General features: G+C 44.6%; 1 protein-coding gene across 2 annotated transcripts in view; it reads right to left on the bottom strand.

Moving 5' to 3' along the window:
- The window catches only part of fat4 (FAT atypical cadherin 4), a 99,629-nt gene extending 80,535 nt beyond the window's left edge, over positions 1-19,094 (bottom strand). Inside the window, exon 1 of one of the 2 annotated variants that reach the window (XM_084010363.1) lies at positions 13,565-19,094. In XM_084010363.1, the coding sequence (XP_083866489.1) occupies positions 13,565-18,667 (5,103 nt within the window). In that variant the 5' untranslated portion in view covers positions 18,668-19,094. The remainder of the gene's footprint in view (positions 1-13,564) is intronic. The other variant, XM_084010362.1, reaches the window with a different exon arrangement.
- Between the last annotated feature and the right edge of the window lie 673 nt (positions 19,095-19,767).

A 19,767-nucleotide genomic window follows, 5' to 3' on the forward strand; every position in this document is an offset into this window, starting at 1 on the left:
ATGAGGTTTTCAAACGGCATAGAAGTGATGCTCTTTTTCTTCTTTTAAGCAAAATCCTGATTAATATGCTCAAAAGAAATATGTTTAACCGTGTATGTTTTAGCTCTTTAACTATAAATATACTGTATGTATGCATGCATGCAACTAAAATGAATGCTGCTGTAAGGTTTTATTTTTTTATGTTTTCGATCTTCTAATCCAGTTAGTCATTGGTTTCATTGGTCACCAATCTCAAGTTGGTTAATCCATCAGTTCTGCATTTGTTTCTGCAAGTAATGGCCAAACGATTTGAAAAGTGTGCATTCTTTCATCAATCATTTGTAACTGTCACTTCAAGAAAAATTAATGCAGACTTGTCTAATGAATTGTACAACTCCGATTCAAGACTCAAGAAAATGATGACCTATGATGTAAAGTAAATGAGCTAAACGTTGCATAATCAACGGCACTATTCCTTTGTAAATAATCCTCATATTCACCTCTTCCGTCTTCCGCATTGTGTCATTTTGTAATCTTACCTCCATTTTAGAGCGGAAGAGAAATACCAAGAAACTGTTTTCAGGCTTCAAAAAAAGTTCTAATTACATTTTTAATATTTTTTCACAGGAGTACCAGTGACATGAATGACAAAAACCTCATCAACATGTGCTTTTGTATGCCACGTTGGACGGGTAAAGAAAACAAAAATGTTCTCATGCGTGATTCCCCCTTTCAGTCACTGGTGGCTGAGGGCTAATACTGTAAAACCATCTGATCTCTGCAATGTGAATGTTCCCAAATATCCTCATTGTTTACAACGTTACTAGCACTAAACCAGAAGAACAAACACAATTGCGTTCAAGCCTGAAGTGAAAAATGGGCCCGGCTTCATATGATGAATAAGGGCCACACACATGACAGTATGGTACAATTACAATCTCAGTTCCAAAAACATTGGCAGCATTGTTAAACAATGTATTCCACCGACATCACTTGAACCTGAACACAAGAAACATCTTCATGTCAAACTGCTTTTTAAATCAGAATCAATACAAGACAGAAACTGTATTTGTATGAAAAGTCTGTCTATCACGACTAAAAGAACACCACCAGTGAGTTTTAAATCATAATATATACTTGGCAATGTCAAATCCACTTCAAGCTTCAACATTTGCCCTCATAGTCATCCAACCCCCTGTGGCGGAAAGAGGAGGTAGATCTACAACCCCAGCTCTTGTGAGAGACTGGCCTCGTCGTGTTAATACCAAACAGCACCATGTCCACGCAGGCCTCCATATGGACCGAAGCACTGGGGCAGACGGGGCATTTTGACAGCCAGTGGATCAAACTAGTTCCATATGACCACAGCTGGCATTACTCCAGGCCCGGGGCGACCACGGCTTCCTCACAGTCCGAGCAGAGGGCTCGTGCAAACTCAAGAGCGGGGGTCACGTACAAAGCCCGGGAATAAATCTTGAGTTTCAAAGACGATTTTCGAAATCTGATGCCCGTGCCCTATTTCGGATTGATTTCCATGAAGAGGGCTTGCTTAGAATTTAAAAAAAAAAACTTCTTATGGAAAGAGAAAAAAAGAAAAAAAATCAAAGCTAGAATTATGTCAAAAACAGTGTCACTGTCCCACGACATGAAAGAGATATATTTCCCATCTTTGACAGGATAATATGATGAAATCACACATCAGGCTGGAGAAGGGTTTTGTGAAGGAGGTCCCACGAGTGTGTCGGTGCGGTACGCTTCATGAAAGAGCAGCAAAGTGCTCGTCTCCAAAGGCGGCCGACGAGGGACAAAGAGAACATACCGCACGTTTTTTTTTTACGGCCCGGCCTGCAGCGAGGCATGATGGGAAGTAATAACCACATCATTACCAACTGCGCCTCAGCCTTGTCAGACGTCAAGAGGAATAAAGGAAGCATGCGGAGTTCACACTCGGGCTGCCAGTCTGCCGCGCCGTCGGGCCCGGTCACGCACACGCTCACACATACATGCGCACAAACGTTTATCGGCACGATGAAACACAATCGCACTTCCTGAAAGCGTACGCTCACACGAATACACACTTAAGAGACACACATAGCCGGTTGTTTGACTGCCAAGACGAGAGGGAGTGCTTCCGCTCAAGTTCTGCCAAGTCGGGGTCAAAGGTCGCATGATTCACTGGCAAAGTCCCGAGAGTGTTGCTTTCCGTTGGATCACTCACTCATTATCAAATAACTGCATCAAATGGCACGGAGCCCCTGCGAGATCATGTGTAGAGGAGGGATTATCACCGAGGCAGCTGGCGTGCTGGATGACTGCAGCGGTTTTAGGGGACGATGCAAACACACTCACAGTATGCACACACACACACACACACACACACACACACACACACACACAGACACACACAGACACACACTTTCTCCCTCACACACATGTCTGGGATTTCTCTTCCGCTACTGCCATCTTTCTGATAAAAAAACGTTTTGAAGTCTCAAAGCCCAAGTCACATTAACCCCGATGACATCACTCGGGATATTTGTGCAGACTTGACAAATATCCTCCGGAGCCACAGAAAACATGATAACGTCATCAAACACACGGTGGATGATGGGCGAAGTGATCTTGATGTGTGCGTGTCTTATTTTCTCTTACATTTAGTGCTATTCATCAAACAAGATTGTTGTGCTGTGAGTTAGTGTGTTGCTTTTGGAGATATTAACTCTAGAGATATCTGCCTTCTCTCCAGTATAATGGGACTTCACGGCACTTGGCTTGATGTTTGCAAAGCACCCAAAAAAATACGTCTAAAAAAGTCAACAGCAATGTCTCCTTCCACAAATCATGATCCACTTACTCAAGATTATCCACAGACCTCGCTGGGAGCAGTTTCATGTAGGAACTAGGCGTGGGTTGATGGGAAAAATGTATCCACTACTAGCCTGGCCAAAAAAATTACAATTCACGGTATCATCCCGATAATCATGCAAAATATGCTTATAACGCATAAAACATACTGGAATCACTTTACACTATCAGACAATGTTAAATAAGATTATCGTCGGGTCTCTCTGGATAAATAAAGGATAAAAACTGAAGTTTTATATCCTGTATTTTTGAAATCAGGCTCTGTTCTGCACTTCTCTACCATAACAGCAAGACAGACATATTTTTCAAGTCACTCATGGCGATATTTCCTGATTTTCTGGATCATGGAAATTCGCTACGTCAACTCATATTGAGTATTTTTTAGCACAATAAAATCAGATATCACCAAAACTAGGCAACTCCCACTGAAACAATATAGACTGATAAACAGCACTACAGGTAAGAGAATAACTACTGTTTTTGAAAAGTCTGTCAGTGCAGAAACAATATTAAAAAAAAAAACATTTCCAATAGAAATCATCTTGTTTCAGCATTTTCTAATACCAAAATAGATTTTTAGTGAGTCTTTCTTATTTCTTATAGACGGACATTCATTTCTAGAAAGGTTAATTTGCATCAGAAGCAGTGTTGTGTTACTCTCCAGCCTCCGCCTCTCACTCATATACCCACAGGCTTCCACACTCAGTCTGCAGACGAAGAAGAAGTCTGTGGACGTCAGTGCAAGTGAATCCCCTAATAGCAGCAGCCCCCTGGAGGAGATAGAGAGACAATGTAATATCTGATCACCCTCCGTGTAATACCGTAAGAACACAATGTCCTGGGATGGAAACTTCATTACGCTCTGTCTGTCAACAGCCGGCCAGCCAAGTTTAGACAAAAGTTTTTGGATGATTCATTTTTCGGTGTGCTGCTTTTTTTTTCTTTTTTTTTCTTCCTCTTCATCTCAGGGAGTTCCTTGCAAGTGCCAGAGACGTCAGGCATGATAACTGCAGAAAAATGAGGAGAGGGCGCCGAGATATGGTAGACTGCGCAACAAAAGTATGCAAGAAAAGTACGGTTTAAAGGTGAAGGAATGTACTGCTAAAAGATATATGCATGCATGCAAACACAAGCCATGAATAAAGAGAGAAAATTGCCCAGCATTTGAAGGGAAAGACCATTAAGTCAACTTTCAGAAAAGTTGTTAAGTTACACCTCCACATCCACACACAATAAAGCCTGTTGAAATTAGGCCACTTCATCTATTTGCATAGGGAAATCACATCAGTGTGCAAAAAAAGGAGTAAAAATAGCACATTGTCAAGTAATTTAATCAAAACCAGAGCCACAGTGAAGTACTGACTTCTTTTGTTTGCAGCTTGCGATATCACCAAGTTTAATAAAAAAAAATAAAACTTCTGTCCAACAACAGAAACAAATGAGGGGACGGCTCAGGTAGCCCCGATTGTGAGCAGGAGCCTGAGTCACGTTGACGAGACCCGCTGCCAGACCCCTCACCAGCTGCTTTCAATTACACAGACCCAACTGGAGAGGGAAGGCCGCATTCACCAAAACAGCTAGCTATTTCAAGCCAGGACTCCGTTCTGCTCTGTTTCTGACAGATCAGTTGTTAGAAATTGGTGTAAACACAAGTGTTTTATTTGCTATGGAGGGCCACCCCTCGCTGGCGGCCTTCCAGAGCCACACAGTTTACCATGCAAGATGGAAATGTTTAAACGCAAAGCTTGAATCCAGTTCGCTCTAAGATACTTCACAAAAAAAAAAGAAAAGATGCTTCAGGATTATTGCTTTGAAAACACAGAGCAGCCGCGCCAGCATCGAGCCAACTCTGATCCAAGAATCTCCTTGAATGGAGATGATAATCCTCCAAAGTGAGGCTCATGCTCTGCAGTTATTGTCCTGGTGACCACAAGCCATTTTCCCCGAGACGTTCCACTCTGCTACGTGCTCAAACGACCGCAGCCTTTCTGCAAAACGACCCATGGGAGGATGATGTGTTCATGCGATTTAACGAGGAGGGAAGCTTGTGTGAGGAGGTTTTGCAAGTCAACAACGCTGCACAGAAACACCTGATAAGGAGCACCTGTCAGTTCAATAAAAGCTTAAAGGGTCAGTTCACCCAATTGACAAACAACTCACTAACCTTTCATAATATCTTATAATGCAGATTTGGTATAATATTCCTTCAAATGTAATATAACACCAAAACTACCTGTATAAATGAGAAAATGTGTGTTTTTATTTAGTTGAACTGGCCCTTTAACTTAAGGTTATTTCTGTATTCCTCCTGAAGTAGCTTTTAGCCAGTATCACATATATTCCATTTAACTTTTTCAAGCTCATTCATGATGATATTTGATGTTTATACAACCCAAGAAACTGTTTTTTATGGCTGCTTTATTGCAATACATGGTAATGTTCTAGAAGAATAGCACATCTTTTTTCTTTTTTCACTTTTCCTCCAAATTGTGCCTCATTTATTTGGTATTTTTGGAAACTTTGGGATTTCCATTAGAATTCATAATAAAGTTCTGTGGGTTTCAACAATGTCTGGCTGCACAGCATGAATTTAGAATTAATTGCACACCGCTGGGGTTGATTGGGATTTTGAGGTAAATAACACCACACAATTACCTCTTTACCAAAGAAGGGCATAAAAAGGACTTGAAAACAAGGAACAAAGCATTCAACAACAGCTATAATAAGGGGAAAACTCCATTAGATCACTCTAGATAGAGTTTATTCATGCTCTGAGAAGAGGCCAGCAAGCTGTCAAATGAGGAGCATGAACAGAATTACGACAAACACTTTTTCATGATTCTAAAAAAAAATCTAACAACTTCCATAGAAATTGAGTGTCGGAATAGTCACGCTGGGACATTTTGAAAGCTGAAATATTTCAATTCCAAAATTGAAAACAGCTGCAAATCGACTGTGGCTTGGCTTATTTAAAACATTTTTAATAAAGACCTACAGAGAGAGAGAAGAAGAGAAAAGGATATTGAAAGCTTGAAATGCAACAAAAGTTACAAAAACACAACTAGAAAACATAAAAGAATACGCTCTTTACAAATGCTAAATCACAACATGGTTAACCTCTTAATAGAGTAAGAGGAGCGTGTGCTGCACGCAGAGCAGCAGCTCCGAGCGGATCTCCTGATGGAAAACTCATAAAATAAGTGGGGAGATAACAATAACACGGGCTCTCGCTCTCTGGTGCCAGTCTATCTTTGCTTGTCTCCTGCCTCTGACACTAAAGCCCTACTCCAGCCCTCCCTCCTTTGCTCCCAGCTCAAAGTCACCCCCTCCCCTTCCTTCCCTCCCTCCATCTCCCATCTAGCTTCTAAATTATCTGCCCGGGCTGCGGGGAGATACGCCTTCCTGCCCGGGGTCGCTCGTCTCACCGCAGCCTGAAGAGATGAGGTGTACGTGTGCGTTTCCATGTGTGTGTGTGTGTGCATACGATGCAGAAACGCACATCCCCTTTCTCTCTCTCTCCCCTTCTCGTTTGATGTCCCCAGAGGCGGGAGGATACGCGAAGGAGGCGACCGCACTAAATGTCACTTCGGAGGTGCCGTTGATGGACGGCCGGCGGGAAGTGAGATGTGCAAAAGAGCAGAAGCTCTCTTTTTTTTTTCCTTTCTTTAAAAAAAGAAAGCAGAGACGCATCAACGAGGCAGCGCGGCGAATTCCGACCTCCAAAAACAATGGAAATTTGCCGTGTGTATTCCTGCATGTGGATGTGTTTGAGTGTTTGTTGATGCTAGAGAGCTCGGTAAGTCACGTGTAAGAACAAATCATTCTGTAGCTGGGATCCATTATTACCGCGGAGAGCATGTGCCAAAATCAACCCTCCACTCTCTCTCTCTCTCTCTCTCTGCCTCCCTTCTTTTTACAAGTGAAAGGAGTGGAACATTTTTTTTTTTTCAAACTGGACAGACTTGGGTATATTTTATGGTCCCTTCACAGTCAGAGCAGTGCAGAGAACTGTGATGAAGAAATCTCTGGGATGCAGTCATACTCCAGCAAAAGATTTATTTCTCTCGCTCTGGGAAAGCATGTGACCCAAATCATAGCTCTACCTGATCATTCCCTCTTCGACTACTACCCAATCAACCTGGCTGCGGTTGAGTGACTATAAAGCTTGGAAACTTTAGATCACAGCTTATGATGAAGCTGTCTTTTTGCACTTGAAGAAATCGCTCCCTGCTGGTACAAAACGGTAAAACGGCACCCCTTTTTGATCACGCCTGATTCTGCGCACCAAAAAGGAGAAAGGCGTTCCTGGCGTAAATGAATACTATTTCAGTGACACATTTGGTCCGAGCATGTGTACTTAAAACAGAGGAATGATCCCCCTCCCAAATGAGGCATGACAATCAAAGTCACAGAACAAGAGAAATGTATCTCTGATGTGAAAATAAACCCGATGATGCAAAAGTCTGCAGAGCATGCACAACTCTGGCCACATTCATTTATTATTCTAACCCAAGGACTTGCATTGACTTTGCATGAGGGAGAAAAGGGGCAAAAGTGAAAAAAAACTAAAAGTCTGCGGACAGTCAACCGCAATGCTGAAAGACTGTTCTTTTGATATGCATGCGCATTCCCTTTATAAACATAATTTAGCGGCAAACCAAGTTTAAAAATAGAGTGTGAATAATTTATGTTTTAACCTGTTTAGAGTAGCAGCAGGGTGGAGTTACCACACCAGGACAATTCAGTTTGCCACAGAAGACAATACAATGAGTGCTACAAAGTCGACACAATGTGATTGAAATATCAAAGGTAGTTCTGCGTACTTTAGTTTACTTTTACGAGATCTAACAATAACCAGATTTTTATTGAGACCAGATCTAGAGCTATGTATTGGACCGAAATGTCTCCATAGCGGCATAAAAAAATTGCCCAGTACCAAAGGCTGTACCAGTAGTTCTTGATTTATACCAGATTTTCACAATTTGATACTATTTTATCAAGGAAAGTCTTTATAACTTCTTGTTGACAGAGAACTTCCAACTTGGGGATCGGTATCTCCACAACAGGTCAGACAAGACCTGATTTTTGACTCCACTGTAAACCCCTCTGCAAGCCAGTTAAGATTTCACACACAATTAAATCTTAAATGTATGGATTGAAAGCAAGTAATAAAGGCTGAACATGACAAACATGCACGCAACAGAACTTCATGTTGGTGACGCACAATGACATGGATAACGAATTTGTATCCTCAGCCACTTGAGCAGGTAACTAGCCATGTACAAAGATGTTAATCTCTTCTGAAAATCTGCCTGGTTTGTCAAATACCAAAAGTGACTGGTGAACTGTGGGATTTTACAGCCTTTGTGGATCATGGCCAAAAGAAAAAGTGAGTATTTCTCTTTCATTACTAACGCAACACTTGGCATAACTTTAAAGAACATGGCACAGCAGAACAACATGACCCCGCTCGCGACCTTTCAGTCGCCGAGTTTGACAAACGTGTACTGTGAGCGGTGCCAGTCGCTGCTTTCTGATGGGAAAAAAGTCAAACATGGTGAAATGTGAGACGGCTTGCTCTGGTCCTACAGTTCAACATGTTGGAGACTTAAAGCTATAAGAGCTCTATAGCTAAAAAAAACACACACAAGCAGGATAACTTTATCTTCATCTGAAGTGGTCAAACAAGCCAGAGAGCAACCGTAACTTTCATTACACGTTTCCAAACAAAGTTACAATGCGCCACGAAATAAATGCAACAAGACAAACACTAACAAACAGCCTCGTGTAATAAAAGACGGACATAAACGGCTGGCTTCATCAAGGCTCAGTTTGAATCTGCAGAATAGCAGTCACAAGTATCCCAATGATCTTATTTGACAGTAACATAATCACAATAATCTAAACTGAATTATTTTGACTGTGACTACCATTTACAGTTTTCCTGCACTTGAGGAGTGAGTTTGAACTTGCGGTCAATGTGTGTGTGTTTTTTTGGCAGCTTTGCTTGCACGCATCTATGCATGAGCGAATGTTTATCCAACTTTTATGGCGATTGTCTCGTAAAAACGAACAGGCGCTCGGGGACAACCTGCGCTCCTCCTTGGCACCGGCTCACCCACAGGTTCACCGTCAGGTTCACCCGGATCGACCACCTACCAGGAGGGCCGAGCAGATGCTCAGCTCCTCGATGATCATTTCAGAAAGGCGTGTCCAGACGGATTACTGCGTGAATTATTGCCTTGGTTTCAGCCCGACTGGACTGTTACCACACTTTCACAAGCACATATGCACCGAGACACAGACAAAAGAAATCCCAATAAGACCATGAATTACAATACACGAGGAGGCAGTTTGTTCTGCATCACTCCTCTTCCAGTTGTTGTAAAATGTCCCTTCTGAGCAACATGAATATTTTACACTAAGCTTGTGTATGATTCCAATGTAATCAAAGTCTTTCTTTTCTCTTCAGTCTGATCCGACAAAGAACAGTAAATGCTGCACTCCGGGGGCTATCAGTATCACCGGTCGACCTTTCTCCGGAAACTGGAGTCATCAATATTTCAATTTGTATTAATACTCTCACAACACATAACCCAACATTAGCATCGTTTTGTCCAGGTGACCTTCTCCTTCCCTGCCTCGTTGACCCGGCTGACTTTACAGGATTTTATCTCGCCCTCCATCTTCTCTACAACTTCAATACAGCCCCTGTAATCACATTTCCCTTCATGTTGGAAGAGTTTCAACCTCACACAAACGCGGAGATAGGAGGGGGAATGAAAGAGACAGACAGAAAAGCAAACTTTGAAGTTTGTTGCCAACCAGATTTATGAATCAGACTGATGTGCAACACAAACAGATTCCCAGAGACACAAAGCAGGCAGGCAGAGACAAAAGTGATGCAAAGAAAGGAAGATAAAGCGCAATGAAGAAGAGGATGAATTCAAGGAGGTCATACCATCTATAGCAACACTAATTTCTGAGTCTTCTTCAGTTGCATTATCTGAGTGTGATGCTTTCCATGATTCCTTGCAACCTTGCCTGTGTCTGGCCCTTCCAGGACCCTCCTAAAAATGTTTCCCTCCACCCCTCCTCTTCCTTCATTCCCACAACTCCCAATAACACTGTCTGACATGTCCCGAACCCTCCCAAACCCTTTCTTTTTCAATCTCACAAACAGCTCTACCGTACGTCCCTCACTGCTGAGGAGAGGGGAGGAAAGCTGGCTGACAGGGGCATCCATACACACTCCTAAATCTGCCAAGGCAAGACGCTGGCACAGACAAAAAAAATAACAAAAGCCTCCAGATCGGCGGCCAGGGCAGCGCAACACTTTATCTACGAAGGCAAAACAAAGGAAGGCCTGTTGAACACTCTGACTGTGTTTACTTTCACGGGGGGAACAATGCCTTTAAGAGGACGGGGCAAGGACTGATGTGGCACTTGAGGGCCTCTCCGGGAAAAAAAAACAGCACTTCATTTTGATTCACAGTGAGTTTAAGAAAACAGTTGTAGCAGTCTGGTATATAGGGGGTTGAATGTGAGTAGAGGACAAGAAACAGATTTCTTCCCTGAGATTTCTTTCTTTTCCCATGATTGTATTTCTTTAAAGAAGTACACGACCAAAAGCCTGTGATTTGAGCATAAACTGGACTGCATTTGCATCACTCATCAGACCCGGGGGTTCCCGTCTGATTTTGAGTAGGAAACAGGTTTTCAAAGGTGGCATGTAAAGATTTGCAGCAATGACATTCACTTTTGTCTATAACAAATGACAAATGTTAACATGCACCAGTGACAAGTACACAATTTTGATGCTATTTAGATCTCAAGACACTAAAGTGATGGAATAAAGTAGTATATTGTTGAAATACTTCCCCATCAAACATCTCTGAAAATGAATATCTGCGGCGCCTTCTGGCTTTAACCTTTGCACTTCCCTTGTTTTTGTAGCAACATCCGTAACTAAAGGTCATTCTTCCTGGAAATCTGCATATGCCCCTCTCTAATAGGATTCACTTTCAAGCACATTGCACTTCTGCTCATTCCCCATTCGGTGATGTGCAGGTGTTTTGTCTGTAACGGCTGATGGGGAGCACCTGCTGACACATCAATGATTACATTGTGTCAAAAAGTGGAACAGATATTTCCAGCTCATGGAGAGAAGTATGTTGCAGTGCTGAATACTAGTGAATATCAGTTAGGGGGGGAATGTGTCTCTCCACCTCCACGAGGACATCACAGGATGTGATGAATCAAAAGTTGGACCGAAATAAAAAACATCCTCCTGAACACTATGAATGGAATCTGGATTCACCAACAATGGATGAATCTGCTGCCAAGAGATTTTTCTCCAACATCATTTAACGGCATCAGGAGGAAGAGGAAGAAACACAAAGAGTTCTGGGCGATGAAGTAATTTGCATGACATTCCAAACTGATACTTTAAAGCTGCTGAAGTAGAACTACCAAATATGATCATCACAATTTCTGTGAAGCATTCCACGACCACTGGTTGGCAAAACAAAAATGCCTGTTTCACATCATACACGACCCAGATGTGAGACAACAGTCACAAGCAGTCCTGCAATGACAGATCTCATCAGCAATCACCAACAATTAAACTTTCTAAGATGCCAAGAAAGTCAGGGGGGAAAATCCTCTCCACTGCACGCCCAGCACGGTCCTGAGTTGTTTAAGATCACCACCGTCGATAAGCATGTCCAGCCAAATTCCCTTTGTTTGAGTGTTTCCAAAACATCACACATGGTGCATAGAAGAGGAGAAAAAATGCCAGCTTTCCCTCATGCATCCAATCAATGGGGAGAATGGGAAATGGAGAATGTGAAAGGGTCACAACCCCATGGGTGGAAATAATCCCCCAGTTGCTACCGGGTATCTGGTGTATAAACACTGCACTGGAAAAACATTAGTCTAAGTCCGAAGGTTTACACTATTATACCACACAGTCCTCTGAGATCCCGTTGACAGAGGACATACAAATAGTATGATTTTTTTTGCTATAAAAAACTACAGCCGTGTAGTTCTTCAGCACAAAACCAGCCCTCATTTCTAAAAGTGGAAGGTCATTTGAATTCCTCCAAGTTATTAGATCTCACGCTTCTCAACCTGGAGAGACGGACTACTCAGCCAGGTGGTATGGTAAAGTCATCTCGCCGAAAGGGGTGAGAAAGTTCAAGCTTAGCATGAAACCAATCTAGACTATACGTTTTTTGGGAACGCGAGCACTGAAGCACTATATTCTCTCATTAGCCTGACAGAATGTGCAGGAAAGCAGATTGCCATCTTCGCTGCAGGCAAAGTGAGAGAACATATGATATTTCCATTTGGCTGAAGCAAAACTTAAAGTTAACTTAGCTAACACTATTTTGCAAAGTAATCCTTGATTTCAATAATGTGTTGAGTTTGTCTCCAAATAGCTGATTGCTGGGTCAGATTTCAGTTTCAATATTTACAGTGGTTGAAAAGACATCAATAACAACTGTCAAAGGCATCCCGCTTCAATCACTCCGCATCAGGCATCTTTGAAATGCGGTAACGCAAAACACATTTCTTAAGAGGAGAAGAAGCTTACACCTTTTTTTGTTTTCCCTCTGGAAAGTCAAATTGATATGCAGTGTGTGTGTGTATGTGTCACCAAGCCTGTAATAATATGGCATTTCAAGTCCTGGTTAAAATTTCCAAAACATATATATAGACTCACATTTGTTTTTCATTTGACTGGCGGCTGTAGGCCTTAGCCACCCAAATGTGGGTTTAGGGTTCCTGCATTACACTTCAGAGAATTTAACTCCCTCTTTCTTCAGGAAAGCCTGAAAAAGGTGCATCACATAATGCAAACTCAGTGGACAGCTTAAGTTTCACTCTCCCTGCCCTCAGCGTCCGTTTCACAGAGTCTTAAGAGGTCACCCGATTTTAATGGTCACTTATTGCCTGTGGAGCAATTCCCTGTGGTTTGAAAAAAAAAGTACCCCAAGACCACCTCAGTGCCAAAACAGCCTCAGGCTCAAGGGCTCAAAGTAATACTGGCACTGATGATGCATACCTGCACTGGAAGAATATCTCTCCTTTTCATTTCTACATGAGACACAGGGAAAACCATCATAGGCCTTGAACCTGAAACAGCAGCCTTTACTGATTAATGTCTACAGTGGGGAAATTAAAAAGTGGTCCTTTTTTGATTTGTGCAGTTCACATTCGCTGATAAGATTATTTCAGCTCACAAGACCAGGCGAGGAGCAAGTGCAGAAGACATGCAACACTCATTTTCCCTTTTCCAAGACTGCTCAAATATTAGAGGAAGCACATTCAAGATTCATTGTTACGGCTAGTACATTTTTGGAGACGGGAACAATAAAGACATCTTGCCAAAGAACAAGGCCTTCTTACTCATGGCCAAGAAAACTATGATTCCTTATAATACAGAGCCATGCGAAAAAAGAGGAATTTAATTAATGAGCAGAAAAATGCAATAGGTGGCTCTGTTTTATGTGTGACTTGGGCAGTCTCACTCCCCAGTTTTCCCCTGTTGAAACCTTGATCTCATTATATTTATTCCATCCAAATGTCTCTAGCAAATGCCAATGGGTTAGTGCGTGCCCTTTGCCTGCCAAAGAGATCAAATGGACCAATAAAGCAAAATACAAGGTGGCTTTCCAGTACCTGTAGAGAACAGAAAAGTCAGCAATGTACTAACCTCAGCACGCTGCGTTCTGGGCTGGCTGGCATCTGTCTCGATGGCGTACACATCCACCAGGTAGAGGTCGGAACCTTGTTCACGGTCCAGCTCTGCTGCCGTCTGTATCACTCCAGTGTGGCGGCCGATGGTGAAAAGGCGTCCCACGGCTTTTCCGCCACTGCGAACTGCCACGATGAAATACTCCACTTTGGACGCTGAGCCCCTCGGACTTGAGGCATCCAGGGAGATAACGTTGGTGCCCGGCGGCTGGCCCTCTTTGAGGATAGTGATGTATTTTGGCTGAGAGAAAACGGGCCCGTCCATCCCTTGGAGGATGATGGTCAGCTCAGTTCTGGAGGTCTTGCGACTGGTGCCGTGGTCGGTGGCTGACACGGTGAGGGTGTACATGAGTCGGGACTGCACCAGCTGGGAGGCCAGGCGAATATCTCCACTGTATCTGTCCATGATAAAAGTGTCAGAGTCCCCTTCTACAAGCTCGTACTCCACTTCTCCATTTGACCCGTCGTCAGGGTCAAACGCCAACACTGTTGTCAGGATGGAGCCAATGACAATGTTGGGTTCAGCAACAAGTGCATTCTGGGATAGAAAAGTGGGGACATTATCATTCAGGTCTGTGACCCAAATTGTGATGTTTTTTAGAGCAAAGCGGCGGAATTCAACTGGGACTGCCTGGTCGGTGGCTTTGACTGTCAGCTCAAACAGATTTGAAAACTCCCTGTCGATTTCCTTATTGGTGTAAATGAGCCCAGTGCTTGAATCGATGCTGAAGTGGCCTCCGCGGGGAATCTGTTGAACAATAGAGTACTCCAGCTCCCCGTTTATGTCAGCATCTGTGTCATGAGCTGTTATTGTCATGACTGAGGCTGAGAGAGGAAGATTTTCAGGGATGGATTTAAAAATGTCCCCAGGTGTAAATATAGGAGGGTTGTCGTTAAAGTCCCTGACATGAATGGCCACAGGGATGGATGAAGAGCGGGGAGGTCTGCCATTGTCCTTTGCAGTGATGTTGAGCTTGTAAAGTGGCTGAGTTTCAAAGTCCAGCTTTTTAACCAAAAAGATGCTGCCGGTGTTGGGGCTGATGCTGAACGTGCCGTGGTTGTTAGTGGCTGTGATGCTATACGTTATGTCTGCATTCTGACCTGAATCTGCATCAGTGGCGGTCACCGAGGCAACCAGCTCTCCAATCCTCATGTTCTCCTGGGCGTCCACGGACAGTGAGGATTTAGGGAAGGAGGGGGAGTTATCGTTCTCATCCAGGATGCTTATACTAAGCATACAGGAGGAGGACAGAGGCACAGCTCCAGCATCAACAGCTATGATTTTCAATGAATAGGAGGATGTAGATTCATAATCCAGCTTTCCTACTAAAGTAACTTGTCCAGAGCTGCTATCAATAGTGAACTGTCTTTCCTCGTTGCCCTCAGAGATGTGATAATGAACCAGTCCGTTTTTGTTCTCATCTACATCTGAGGCCGAGACCCGCAGCAGTTGTGTCATATTTTGAGCCGACTCTGAGATGGAGGCCTGGTAAATGTCTTTGGTGAATTTAGGCGGGTTGTCATTGATGTCTTGAATGTAAACTTGCACTTTGGCCTGGTCTCTTAGGGGCTTGGGGAGACCCTGGTCTGACGAGACGACCACAAAGCTGAACACAGCGGCGCCTCTTTGTCTCATGAGCGTCTCGCGATCAAACTGCAGCGTGCTGGTCAACTCCCCCGTGATGGCGTTCAGCTCAAAATTGGGCTGCGAAGTCTCAAATGTATATCTGACCTCACTGTTTGGGCCAAAGTCTTTATCCTCTGCAAAAATGTGGCCAGCCAGCGACCCCCTCTTCTGCTCCTCCTCAAAATGAAACACATAATTGGTGCTGTTAAAGAGGGGACGGTTATCATTTACGTCGTCTAGAATCACGCTGACATTTACAGTGGCGCTTAGTGGCTCCACAGCCTGGTCTTTGGCCACGACCACTAAGTTATATTGGTCTTGCATCTCTCGGTCCAGCTCTGATTTGATGTACAGCTGCCCATCTGGAAAAATGCCAAACACATCACCTGTGTTGCCACCAGCAATGTCGTACATAATCTCCCCATTAAGACCAGAGTCTTTGTCGGTGGCCTCCACTTTGAAAAAGCGGCTGTTAACAGGCTCGGACTCCAGGATGATGACCTCATATGAAAGCTGGTCAAACACTGGCGAGTTGTCATTGACGTCATAAACGCTGATGATGAGGATAAGGCTGGAGGTGTGCTGGGGGACGCCCATGTCTGATGCGATGACCTCGACCTGGTAAGAGCTCGTGGTGACCTCCAGCGGCCCGGTCAGCGTGATGAGGCCGTGCTTCTCGTGAATATGAAACAAGCCTTTGGGGTTCTGTTTGAGGCTGTAAACCACCACGCCGTTTGTGCCTTCATCAGGATCTGACGCTTTGGCCTGGAATATGACGTGACCCGTGCTCCAATTTTCCACTGCGCTCACATGCTCCACGGCATGAATAAAATGAGGGGCGTTATCATTTAAGTCCTTCACAGTGATGTTAACAAAGGCCTCACCTGTGATCTCCCCTGCTCTGGCTACAACCTTCAGCTGATAGAAACCCTGCTCCTCTCTGTCTATCTGGCTAGACGCTGTGATCTGACCTGCGCTGTTGACAGCAAAAAGCCCCCGCTGGTCCCCTGAGGTGATTAGATATGAAATATTGGTGTTCAAATCTACAGTGGTGGCTGACACAGTCCCGATAACTGTCCCGATGCCCACGTTTTCAAACATAACAAAACTGTAGACGATCTGACTAAAGACTGGTGGGTTGTCCTGTGTGTCAATAACAGTTACAGTGACTATGGCCTGGGTGTGTGAGCGCAGGCCGCCACCATCTGCTGCTGTCACCTGCAGCTGGTAAGCAGTTTTCTCCTCTCTATCCAGGGGCACGAGCGTGGAAATTTTCCCTGTGTTGCTATTAATGCGGAATTTGGAAGCATCTCCAGCTGTAATTATATATTTGAGTGTGCCATTTCGACCCAAATCGGGGTCTGTGGCTGAAACGGTGGTTACATCAGAGCCCGAGGGCTCGTTCTCTTTCACATTCGCAAAATACTGCACGGGGTAAAAAACTGGCCTGTTGTCATTGATATCCCTAAGGGTGATGTTGACTTTTCCTACAGAGTGCAAAGGGGGGCTGCCTGCATCTGCTGCCTGGATGTGGAGTAAGTAGGAGGCCTGATCCTCCCTGTCTAACTCCACGGCTGTGCTTAATCGGCCTGACACGGCATCCAGGCGAAACAGCTCCTGGACACCGGCTGGCGTCTCTGCATCAAATGAGAAACGGATAGTTCCATTGGTCCCTACGTCGTCGTCTGAGGCAGACAGCACCAGCAGCTCAGTGCCGGCAGGAGCGTGCTCCACCAGGGAAACGTGATATGTGCTCTGCGTGAATGTGGGCACTTGGTCATTCACATCAGTGATGTTGACTATCAGTTTAGTGTAAGACATCTTAGGCTGCAGCCCCTGGTCTTTGGCGCTAATGTTAAGTACAATTTCAGATGCTTTCTCCCTATCCAGCAACGCGGCGCTGGTAACCAGACCACTATTTTCACTGATGGAGAACCAGCCCAAAGCGTTTCCAGACACCAGGGAGTAGCGCAAGTTGGCATTCTGCCCAGAGTCACCATCTGTTGCAGAAACCCCTTTAATGTAGCTGCCTTTTGGTATGTCTTCACTGATATCTACTCTGTACAGAGTTTCCTGGAATATGGGCGGGTGATCGTTGATATCATTCACAAAAATAACCAGACTGGCAAAGGAGGACCGAGCAATAGGCTTGCCATTGTCTGACACGGACACAGTCAGGTTATAAGAGGAAATTCTCTCTCTGTCTAACACACTGGCCACTTTGATCAGACTCAAATTGGGCACAGGAGACGTGTGAACTTCAAAGTGCCTCTGCTCGTTGCCTCCTAAGATTGAAACAGATATGTTGCCATTAGCCGTGGGGGAGTCGGAATCTGAAACGGTGAGTAAAGCCACAACTGTGCCGATCTGTGCGTTTTCATCAACAGAGGCAAATTTAGAAGTCGTGGGGAAATACCTAAACTTCACCACCGGGTCGTTATCGTTCACGTCTAAAAGTTTGATGGTAGCTTCTGTTCTGCCCGACAGAGAGGGCACCCCATTGTCTACGGCATGAATAGTCAGGGAGTACTCTTTTTTACTCTCATAATCCAAACCCTCTTTTATAATAATAGTACCTGCTTTGGGGTCAATTTGGAAAGGCGTCCCTTCATCTAAAAAGTACCTGATTTCAGCATTAGCTCCCTCGTCCTGATCCGATGCTGTAATCTGCAGAATACTAGAACCTACTGCTGCATCCTCAAAAACACTAGTCTGGTATTGATCTTGGTCAAAAACAGGGGGGTTGTCATTTATGTCTTGGATGGTGACGTTTACTTGCAGGTAGCCAAACTTTTTGGGGTCCCCTTTGTCCTCCACCTCGACCAGGAGCTGGTAGAAGGGAGTAACTTCCCTGTCCAAGCCTCCAGTGGAAACGAGGTGCAAGAATGCCCCCTCTCCACTAGGATTTACAGTAATATCCAAGCGGAATCTCCTCCGCTCGTTGCCTTTCACGATCCTATAAGTGGTGTGATCCACTCCGTTACTCCCAATGTCCGAGTCGGTCGCGGTGTCCAGGATCACTTGGCGGCCGCTGCTGGCGTCCTCCTTGAAAGACACGACGATGGACGCGTCGGGGAACACCGGGGAGTTGTCGTTGATATCCAGAACGACGATCCTGACCTCGGTGGGGTACGTGGGCTGGCTGGACAGCACCACCACGTTGATGACATCACTTTGCAAAACCTCCCTGTCAATCACCGCGGAGGTGTAAATGACGCCGGTGCTGCCGTTGATCGCGAAAAGTTTGTGGCTCTCGCTGAAGCGGTACGTGAAGCTGGGCTTGGTCTCTATCGTGCCCACGTAGGTGCCGACGGGCTGCTCCTCCAGCACCTGGAACTCTTGACGGACTTGGCTGGATGCTGAGTGCCGCGACAGAGTCCACAACATGAGTAAGATCAAATGAAACCGGCCGGAGCCCCTACCTGCGAGCGCCATGGTCAGCTAGCCAGTCCACCTTTCTCAGACAGAGTCCATGCCTATGATGCATCAACTTTGCGGCGCACTAAAGCATTGTATTCCAGCGAGCGTGCAGAGAAAAAGTCAATAAGAAAGCCGGCAGCGACTTTTCCACACACTTATTCAGCGTCCCAAAGTACTCCAGAAGCGGTGCGTGTGTGTGTGTGTGTGTTTTATGATCCTGCGCGGCGCTGCGGTTCAACGCAACTAAATCCTCTGAATGGAGAGAATGATCCCTGCAGAAGTTTCAACTCAACTCCGCAGAAAGCTTCTTTTTTTATTTAATGGAAATTCACAATTCCTTGAAAAACTTCCTGGCTCATTGGAGATGCGTGAAAAGAAGAGGAAGAATGAAAAAAAAGTTTATCCAAAGTTGGAGCGTTAGTGAGCGGTGCTGCTGAGCGCGAGCAGGCGGCTGTGCCGACGCACCGTCCCGTGGAATAACGGCGCTTCGGTCATATTGTGCTCAGGAGTCCCTGTAAGTTAGGACAAAGCTGGAGTTGGACAAAACTCCCTCCCATCACTGATCCCATTGGATAGCGGTGCTCCCGCCCGCCCTCCCACAGCCTCCCCCAGCCTCCCCCCCCCCCCCCTCCTTCCATTGTGCAGCGCAGCCCGTTATCCCCGCTCGCGGAGGAGGATGTCAGTCAAATGGGACAGGTAACGACGCCCAGAGCGCTCTTAATTACTTCACCAACAGATGCACGCGACTTAACACGGTGTTAATGAGCTCAGGATACGTAAAAGAAAAAAAAGTACATCCTCATGCGCAAAATACATATTTTATATACTCGGGATAATAGGAGGGGAAAACCAAGTGTGAAAAGTTACTTTATAATCACCACAAAGTCTAGGTTGGAGTATTAAAATGACACCCTTACATGTGATAACATCAAGATAATTATCTGTCCTTCACATTTCTGTAGAAACAACCCTTGATTTGAACATAATAATCACGTTTTGTTGGGTAATTATTACATTTTTACACTGAAGCTTGTGTACAATGTGGTCTCTCCAGTCATTTTGGAGCCAATGCTGTTGTATAGTTATAATAATTAGGTGTTTCATCAAGCTAAATG

Source organism: Eutrigla gurnardus (genome assembly GCF_963514095.1).
Source record: "Eutrigla gurnardus genome assembly, chromosome: 5".
Classification (NCBI taxonomy): domain Eukaryota; kingdom Metazoa; phylum Chordata; class Actinopteri; order Perciformes; family Triglidae; genus Eutrigla; species Eutrigla gurnardus.